This window comes from Coregonus clupeaformis, unplaced genomic scaffold, assembly GCF_020615455.1.
Source record: "Coregonus clupeaformis isolate EN_2021a unplaced genomic scaffold, ASM2061545v1 scaf3368, whole genome shotgun sequence".
Classification (NCBI taxonomy): domain Eukaryota; kingdom Metazoa; phylum Chordata; class Actinopteri; order Salmoniformes; family Salmonidae; genus Coregonus; species Coregonus clupeaformis.
In genome coordinates this window covers 38,385-48,768 of record NW_025536822.1, presented here as the reverse complement: position 1 = coordinate 48,768, position 10,384 = coordinate 38,385, and the positions used below count along the sequence as shown (strand labels likewise).

The following is a 10,384-nucleotide window of genomic DNA, read 5'->3' as shown; positions in this document are numbered from 1 at the left end:
GTGGCTATAAGACTCAGGCTGCTTCCCATACTTGCCCTCTTCAAGATCATCAGCAGACTCTATCGCCATCATCTACCATCCTCTGACCAGCTCAAGCCATGAACTGACCCTCTCCATCTTCGGAGGATGCAGCATTCAAAGACTTGGCCTCTATTGATTGACCTGGCCTGATATATATTTAGATTCTATGAAAAGCGCTATAGAAATTAAATACATTATTATTATTATTCACCTGCTTTCACAGAGTACATATTTATTACCCTTGGGAGGACCACCAGAGTCCCGCAGATAGCCTGCATTCCCCATTGGTGGAGGTAGGTACATCCCCATTGGTGGGGGAGGTGGTGGAGGCTTGGTCTGTAAAATAAAATATTGACAAAATGTAAAAACAAGTAGTACACAACCATATAATAACATGCTCACAGTTCAAATACAAGTACAATGCTCTGATTTAAAATGACAGTTGAAAGTTGATACCACCTCCTGCGCAGCTGTGCTGCGCTCTTATCCACCCATCTATTGAGAGTCTGATCCCACACAATCTGTGGAAGAAGATGATAGGAATGAGAATCAGTCTTTAACCATCTATCGTTTTCAATCTTCAACTATCACTCAACCATTTCCGAATTACAAACTCTGTGTCCTGTGTATTGCGTTCGGTGTATTATTCCACTAATGTTTCTCGACAGGTCATGAAGATTTGTTGTGGTCATCTGGGAGGTGGTCCTTCTTACACCCGAAGCCAAGCCAGCCCTCTCTGCTGGTCTTGGACTTTACACCCAGGGGCTCCAATGTTGGTCGGCTCTGGACCACATACAGGAGTTTGAGTTGGTTCATTGGGGACAGAAGGACGTTCAGTCACGGGGCTGGTCTTCCATTCCTGGCCCAGGACATCCACATATCTGCTCTGTGGATCTGTGACAGGTAGGACAGAAGAACAAACCTCAATCATCTCTGCTTAGTACAGGGCTACAGCATCAGTAAAGCCTCATTCACAATAATTGACACTATTCCTGTTAGTGACTCTCACTCTTACTCAAAGTCATACATGCCAGGCCTCTATGGGCTCATTGCTGTTAAAAGAGACTGTCTTTACTCACCTTTGCATAGACGTTTCTTAGCGCAGGTTGAGGACCACAGGGATATCCTGGCCATCCTGGCCTCAGGAAGGGAGGTGGTGGTGTTGGTATAGGTCTGTAATAAACATCAACCAAGCAACCAAAATATGACACTGCTTATCAATAACACGCCTCTACTTATCAATGATATTTCACTTTGTGACTGTTTTCATAAGAGTAACTTGAGGATATACTTGTGTGAGGTACAGTATGCACTTGTAGAATGAGCTACCTGCACATTGCACATTCTGAGTAGGTGTGCTCCATTGGAAATACATGTATACTGTATTTTGACCACAACAAGGGTTCCCTGCGGGTTCATGACCTACCCTGTTGTATGTCTGTCTGGGCCAAGCTTTCACAACCAGTGCTGTTACATTGCATTTCTGTGGTCCATTTTGTATCATGCACTTCTACAAGCAGCCACTAGATGCAGTCATAAACCATTTTAAATCAAGAAAATGTCAGTAAAAAAATCATATTTTGTGGGGGCGGATCACCATTAGCATTTGCAAAAGCAGCAGAAACTCTTCCTGGTTGTCCACAAAAAAACACAAAACATGACAAGTAACAAAACACTGATACACAAGGACAGTCACACAAATGTAAAATACAATGATACACAAACAATACAGCTAAACAATTATTGTGTTAGAATGTGTGTGTGTGTGTGTGTGTGTGTGTGTGTGTGTTTTGTCCCCTCACAGTCCCCACTGTTCCATGAGAGTCATTCTTGAATCTCCAATCACATTTTGCTCTGGCCGAAGTACCCTCATGTGCAACCAACCAATCACTTAGGCTTATGTAATGAGTCTTCCTTAGTACCCCCTGTGGATAGTCCAAGTATGAGGGGTAACTATCCCAGATTGACATTCACTGATGTAGACTATTACCAGTGCCAGATACATGTATACGGCGCTGGTAGACTATATAAACAACTGCTGTCCCAAGAAGAGTGCAATTCTGACATCAACAGCACTAGAGATCTAGCAAATGCATCATCATCAAAACCTTTACTGTTGAGTTGCAGGTATTACTGAATTTTACCATAGAAATGCATCTTGGTTTAGCTTATCACTACAATACCCATTTCAGACAGAAGATGTAGTATATTATCTGTAAAAATAAAAAGATAAAGCAATGTTTATATTACCCCCTTTCAAACAGCCCCTTATCTACCCATATTATACATATCAGTGGGTAACTGACAAATTGGGAGGGTTGGGGGCAGGGAAGTGTTTTTAAACCATGGCGACTGTTTGCATTTCAAATTAGGGAGGTGTTAATCCAAGGAAGTGTTAATGAAGTTACCTGCTAAAACACAAAGAACCGCGATATGGATAGAATCGAGCCCTAGATTTTCAATGTCTGAGGACAGTATATCCAGTTAGTGCTGTAGTGATTCAGGGGGAACAGACAACAAAGAGGGGTATGGCCACAGTCCTGGGCCATAAAGGTCTAGACATTGCCCTTAGACATACAGGTCTAGGATCAGCTTACCCTCCACTGTCTCCACGAATCCTACTCATAACCATGACCATAGATCAGTCTGTAGTTGCCTACCATATACACTGTATGAACATTAACAATATCATAAATTAGCAGCATTAAGACAAAACTGATTAAAATGGATATTGGACACAATTTCTTGGAGTATACATTAATGTCAATAACATCTGGCAGACTATTCTCCAGACATTCCAAAACCAAATGAGCAGGAATTCCTGTTTATAATGATGTGAATACATCAAGAGACTTTGAACAGCAGACCATGAGTTTTCAACTACTCTGTACTGTTAGATCAAATCAAACTTTATTTACATAGAACGTTTTACAAAAGTCAATTCATGACATCTATTTATCTGAAACCCAGAGAATGAATGTTCCAGAGTTGCTTTGCTTTTCCAAAGAGTGTTGTCCATCTTCTGACAAGATGTCTTTGTCCTAATTTGTTTCTTCTTTGTGTTTCCATCCTGTTTTCTTTATTTGTTTCTTTATTTGTGGACGTTCGCTCCTGTGTGAGTCAGTATGTGCAAATTCAGGTTCCCCTTCCGATTGAAGCTTTTCCCACAGTCACCACAGCTAAATGGTTTCTCTCCGGTGTGAGTCAGTATATGCCTCCTTAGGTCCCCCTTCTGAATGAAGCTTTTCCCACAGACACCACAGCTAAATGGTTTCTCTCCTGTGTGAGTCCTTATATGTTCAGTTAGGTGCCCCTTCTGATTGAAACTCTTTCCACAGTCTCCACAGCTAAATGGTTTCACTCCTGTGTGAATCCTCATATGTCTGGACAGATCTCCTTTGAGTTTGAAGGTCTTTCCACAAAAGGGGCAGGTGCAGGGTTTCTCCATGTGACAGAGTCTGACATGGGCCTTTAATTTACAGGTGGAGTTGTAGCGTTTTTTGCAGAGGCGGCATTCGCTGGGTCTCTTCTTGGCGAGAGTCACGTGCCCCTGCAGGTCAGCTTTCAGAGCAAACGTTTCTCCACAGTCACAGCAGCGGTGAGTTTTTCTAGACGTGGTGCTGGGTTTGGAACAGTGTTCCCCCATTGATGGGTTGGGATCCAATGGTGGGCTGCTGTCAAGTCCTACTGGGTCGCTGCTTACAGCTGACCTGTGGCTGGAGGCATTGTTTTGATTATCTGGAGGGTCATAGGGAATGTCAAGACCCTTTAGGTGGGTAACAGTGACAAAAGGTGTGAGATCCACTGGTTTAGAGGCACTCTCTCTGTTCTCCACAGTCTGGGTTTGGGGAAGAGACAAGGAATGAAGTGGGTTCTCCTGATCACATTCACTTTTCACACAAATATGAGGGAATTTGAACTCTATGATATCAGCCTCCTGCCCTTGAAGCTGCTCTTCCTCCTGACTGGTCCTGAGTTCCTCATGTTCCTGTTTAGTCTGTGTGGGCTCTGGGTCCTCCTGCCCCAGACTGGGGCTCCACTCCTGATCAAAGTGCTGCTGCTCAAGGGGAACATTCTCTTCAGAGACAGCAAGAGAGAGCTGCAAGGAGTCTGGAGGGAAGGCGCAGAGGTTATTTGTATACCACAGAATTAAATAGCACAACTGAATGATACAACAGAATTATAGATCTCTATGATATATAGACCTGTATCCTTTAGACATGCCTGAGTGTACATACCAAGCAATATGCTATTTCAATAAGTTTTTTGTGACAGACAACTTTTTAATCATGCACAGTAAACAAAAATACATAAGAAACTGTTCTATAAAGGCTCGCTAATGCTAAAGCAGCCCATTGGATTCAATGAAAATGTGATGCCTAGTGTTTGGGTGAGTAGCTGCAGGAAGGCTGTGGAATCCAATGGGCTGCTTTAGCATTAGTATGCTGAAGGAAAAGGCAATTTAATTAAAAACAAGCAGTATTTCAATCTTCTACTTGTATCATTATCCCACCCAAAAAAATCAAGGAGTACAGCAACACCTTCCATCCCTGGATTGAGGTACATTTTCAAGCTATATCCCTGGTTCGTCACTGCAGTGCAAACATTATGGGCAAGCTGTGTTGACTTGAAAGAAAAGATATTGAGTTGAGTTTTAACTAGATATTTATACTGCCCTACAAAGGCAAAGAGCAGTAACTACGCAAACAGTGAAACTGAGAAAAATGGCTATAAAGTTATTTTTTGCTGTCCAGCCAAATATGGTGTAGGTAGTAGATACAGTGCCTTAAGAAAGTATTCACACCCTTTGACTTTTTACACATTTTGTTGTGTTACAGCCTAAATTCAAAATGGGTTAAATACATTTTTAAAATCTCACCCATCTACACACAATACCTCATAATGACAAAGTGAAAACATGTTTAGACATTTTTATTTATTGAAAATTAAATACAGAAAAATTGAAATACAGAAATATCTCATTTACATCAGGGTGGACTCCCGAGTGGCACAGTGGTCTAAGGCACTGCATCGCAGTGCTAGCTGTGCCACTATAGATCCTGGTTTGAATCCAGGCTCTGTCATAGCTGACCAGGAGACCCATGGGGCGGCGCACAATTGGTAGGGGAGGGAATGGCCGGCAAGGATGTAGCTCAGTTGGTAGAGCATGGTGTTTGTAACACCAGGGTTGTGGGTTCGATTCCCACGGGGGGCCAGTGTGAAAAATAAAATAAAAAGATAGTGTAAGTCGCTCTGGATAAGAGCGTCTGCTAAATATGTAAAAATGTATTCACAACCGAGTCAATACTTTGTAGAAGTTCTTTTTGCGGCGATTACAGCTTTGAGTCATCTTGGGTATGTCTGTATCAGCTTTGGTTTTGGGGATTTTCTCACATTCTTCCTTGCAGATTTTCTCAAGCTCTTTTAAATTAGATGGGGAGCGGCGGTGAACAGCAATCTTTAAGTCTTTCCACAGAATTTCAATGGGATTCAAGTTCGAGCTTTGGCTGGGCCACTCAAGAACTTTTACATTATTATTCTGAAGCCATTCCAGCATTGCTTTGGCTGTATGCTTTGGGTCATTGTCCTGTTGGAATGTAAATCATTTGCACTCTGAAGCATGTTCTCATCAAGGATTTGCCTGTATTTGGCTCCATTCACTGTTCCCTCTATCCTTACCAGTCTCCCAGTCCCTGCCCTGAAAAGCATCCCCAAAGCATGATGCTGCCACCACCATGCTTCACGGTAGGGTAGGTGTTAGACAGGTGATGAGCTGTGCCTGGTTTTGTCCTGACATAGCGTTTTGAATTCAGGCCAAATAGTTACATTTATGTCTCATCAGACCACAGAATCTTTTGCCTTATGCTCTCAGAAGTGGCTTCCTTCTGGCCACCCTCCCATAAAGCCCAGATTGGTGAAATGCAATAGAGACTGTTGTCCTTCTGGCAGGTTCTCCCATCTCAGCCAAGGAACTCTGTTGTTCTGTCAGAGTGGTCATTGGGTCACCTCCCTGACCAAGGTCCTTCTTGCCCAGTTGCTCAGTTTGGTCGGACGGCCAGCTCTAGGCAGTTCCATATTCTTTCAATTTCCCAATGATGGAGACCACTGTGCTCTTTGAAACTTTCAACACTCTAGAAATTGTTTAATACCCTTCCCCAGATATATGCCTTATCACAATTCTATCTCAGAGCTCTACAGCGAGTTCCTTGGACTTCATGGTAGTTTCTGGTCTGACATACACTGTCAACTGTCGTACCTTATATAGACAGGTGTGTTTTTTTTCTTCTAGCACTAGCTAACACACCTAACTTCAATATTCATCTAATCATAGTCTTCAGTTTAGAATGCAATTAGTTGCCCATCCCTGTTCTAAACCATGTCCAAACAATTGAATTGGCCACAGGTGAACTCCAATCAAAGTTGTAATTATATCTCAAGAATTATCAAAGGAAGTTGGATGCACCTGAGCTCAAATTTGGAGCGTCATAGCAAAGGGGTGTGAATACTTATGTAAATGAGATATTTCTGTATTTCATTTTCAATAAATTTGATCAACAACCAACTTGACAGAGCTTGAGGAGTTAAAAAAATTATAATGTGCAAATATTGTACAATCCAGGTGTGTTTACCGAAAAAGACAGCTGTAATCGCTGCCAAGGGTGATTCTAACATGTATTGACTCAGGGGGCTGAATACTTATCTAATGAAGATATTAATGTTTTATTTCTCTTTTTTATGTTATAATTTTTCATCCACTTTGACAGTATTTTCTGTAGAGCATATAATTAATTGAATTGACAATTCAATTAATTATAATCCCAATTTGTAACAACAAAATGTGGAACAAGTCAAGGGGTGTGAATACTTTCTTAAGGCAATGTAAGTGGTAATACATTGATGGATTATCTTATTATGAAGAAAACATTTTATGCATGTCAACCCTGACCACTGATCTGCCCTTAAACTACTACATGGGTAATGCAAAAGAAAGGTACAGTATCTACAACCTAAATGTGTTGAACCAACTTTTCTTTTTGATGGAAACAGTTGAGGGTTCTAACTACATTCCAAATGTATTTAACGGTTTTATGTAATTATGTTTTCACATTTTGAATGTTGCATTTAAGTAACCCTCAAGCATTTTCCGCCATAACGTACAAAATATTTCTAAACTATTTGGTTTCACCCAAATAACTTTTACAGTCAACAGAGCCATATCACAATACTTACGATTCGACATGTTGAATGTGTCCTTCGCTAACAAATATGCATTTAAAACAGGTTTTTATCCAGGGTCTCCAATTTTCCACCTGTAGAAGTGGGAGACTACATTGTAGCTTACTCTCGCGCAACTGTGTTGTCTAGAATGGCCAAAAATGGGAGACCCTAGATAAACCGTTTTAAACGCTTATTTTATACGGAAGGGCACATTCAACACATCTAAGAGTAAGCATTGTTCCTAGATATACTTAATATGCCTCAACTGGAAACATTATTTTGGTGAAACCAAATAGTTTAGATTTGGTTTATAAAGGACGCCTGGTTAAGGAAGCGTCCGCAACGAGCTGTCTGTAAACAATGGTAGGCTGGACACATTACATTTTTAACAACGCTTTTTTCGGATAAAAACTAGTTCATTGCATCTGCCGTGGAGCCCAGTTTCATAATATTACCATATGTCCCAGCTGCTTCTCATAGTTTCAAAGTAATCACGAAAAAACAGGCCTTATTTTAGGGCATGTTTCACCCTGCCAGCTCCTATTAGTTAAATAGAGCACTGTGGCACCAACTTTCCTTCAGAATGTTCTACGTCACAATGCCTGCTTCGCTATTCTTGGCAATGAGACCTGCCCACGCTGGTAACAACAAACAATTACTCATTGAACTCTGAGGTCGTCCCATTGTTTTCTATAGGGGGAATATAGGCATGTCTGTTTATTTTGCTAAATATCTCGCAATGTGTATATTTTGATTTTTTGAAGTCGGGCACCATTTTAATCATGAGAATCTCCTCTTTGTAATTATGTAAGTCTGGGCAGCGAGCTCGGTTGTCATCAAATGCTAGCCGCAAAATACTTTTTGCCCTTGGAACCCTGAGCTCCACCCATTGTTTTCCTATGGAGAAGTATGCCGGTCTATTTCGCCAAATATCTCTCAATGTGTATATTTTGATTTTTTCAAGTCTGACACCATTTTAAATCAGGAGAATCTCCTCTTTGTAATTATGTAAGTCTGGAAAGCGAGATCGGTTGTCATCGATCACTAGACCAGAAATAGTCTGAAGTTTTCATTTTTTCACTACTTCCTCATTACGCAGATATAAGCACAGTTGACACCATCGAGGTGAGGTGTTTACTTTCTACACAAGTTTTTTTTTTTTCTTTAGTTTCATCCTAAGAACAGATACATTTTTTTGTGCTATTTAGGCTAAATTGAATTCTAAGCATAATTCCAGTAAAAATAGGCCCTGGGAACGTTCGATTCAATTCATTTGCTATGGGCTCACGCTAGTGTTCCAGCTTAGCCAACGTTCTATTGCTGTTTTTCAGCCTTGGGTAAATGTTGACTCGTTCTATTGTCCAGCCTAACAATGGCGTTGCAGGATGAAGCAAGGTTCCTGCAGATGCAGAAATGCCCACATGCTGAAACGCCCCGAATTGTGGGCCGCAATTGCACCCTTCTCTGAACAACTAACGTTAACGTTAGTTATTGCACATTTGAAACTCCAGTTTCTCTTAAACAGAAAATAATTGAACCAGGACACTTTGTAACAAGATAAAACAGATACTACAAAGCTTAATTTGGGTCTCAACAAAATGTGACCAAATGTGTAGTCACTGCTGTTTGCAATTGTACGGCAGCATAGATCTAAATGATACGAGCTATTTTACATTGTTTTATGTCCGGTGTTATCCGCAGTAGTCTCCGTAGACGATAATTCTCCTCCTGGTACTCCACTACCGTTTTCTCAACTGCTCCGAAAATCTCCACAGCAGCCGCCGTTAAACGCTCATTTAAAAACACATGCAACAACTGTAGTTTAGACATTTTCAGTCGACTGAGAGTTGGATATTCAGTTAGTATTCGCTTCGTTCAAAAGGAAAGAATGGATCCCACAAACTCACTCCCCGTTTTACTTCCGTATTGTCTTCTTCTTCTGTTTGCATCAGTGGGTGGTGAGCCCATAAACACATCACAGCACTCTCATGTGGATGGAGTTTCACTACAGACCAGTGATGATGGAAATTGATAACTTAATGTGGGGAAGTGTTAATTAGTAAAAGGGTGATCTTGGACGATCATTTATTGTATGAACTGAAAGACAACACATCGATAGAACTGCCAAAGGGGGTGGGGTTGCAATCTACTGTAGAGATAGCCTTCAGAGCTCTATCGTACTATCCAGGTCTGTGCCCAAACAGTTTGAGCTTCTACTTCTAAAAATCCACCTTTCCAGAAATAAGTCTCTCACTGTTGCCGCTTGCTACAGACCCCCCTCAGCCCCGAGCTGTGCCATGGACACCATATGTGAACTGATTGCCCCCCATCTATCCTCAGAGTTCGTACTGCTTGGTGACCTAAACTGGGATATGCTTAACACCCCGGCCAACCTACAATCTAAACTAGATGCCCTCAATCTCACACAAATTATCAACGAACCTACCAGGTACAACCCTAAATCTGTAAACATGGGCACCCTCATAGATATCATCCTGACAAATTTACCCTCTAAATACACCACCACTGTCTTCGACCAGGATCTCAGCGATCACTGCCTTATTGCCTGCGTCCGTAATGGGTCAGCGATCAAACGACCACCCCTCATCACTGTCAAACGCTCCCTAAAACACTTTAGCGAGCAGGCCTTTCTAATTGACCTGGCCCGGGTATCCTGGATGGATATTGACCTCATTCCGTCAGTAGAGGATGCCTGGTTGTTCTTTAAAAGTGCTTTCCTCTCAATCTTAAATAAGCATGCCCCATTCAAAAAATTCAGAACTAAGAACAGATATAGCCCCTGGTTCTCCTCAGACTTGACTGCCCTTGACCAGCACAAAAACATCCTGTGGCGTACTGCATTAGCATCGAACAGCCCCGCGCGATATGCAACTTTTTAGGGAAGTCAGGAACCAATATACACAATCAGTTAGGAAAGCAAAGGCTAGCTTTTTCAAACAGAAATTTGCATCCTGTAGCACTAACTCCAAAAAGTTTTGGGACACTGTAAAGTCCATGGAAAATAAGAGCACCTCCTCCCAACTGCCCACTGCACTGAGGCTAGGAAACACTGTCACCACCGATAAATCTACAATAATCGAGAATTTCAACAAGCATTTTGCTATGGCTGGCCATGCTTTCCACC

The 10,384-nt window shown here is 41.6% G+C and overlaps 1 protein-coding gene across 1 annotated transcript; it reads right to left on the bottom strand.

Annotated features, from left to right (window-relative positions):
* Positions 1-2,909: 2,909 nt before the first annotated feature.
* LOC121533259 (zinc finger protein 813-like) lies at positions 2,910-9,146 on the bottom strand. Its single transcript, XM_041839072.2, has 2 exons — positions 8,913-9,146; positions 2,910-4,131 (listed from the first exon to the last, which is right to left on the bottom strand). Exons 1-2 carry the CDS (start codon positions 9,067-9,069, stop codon positions 3,113-3,115), a joined length of 1,176 nt encoding a protein of 391 aa, XP_041695006.1. The 5' UTR covers positions 9,070-9,146; the 3' UTR covers positions 2,910-3,112.
* Positions 9,147-10,384: the final 1,238 nt, after the last annotated feature.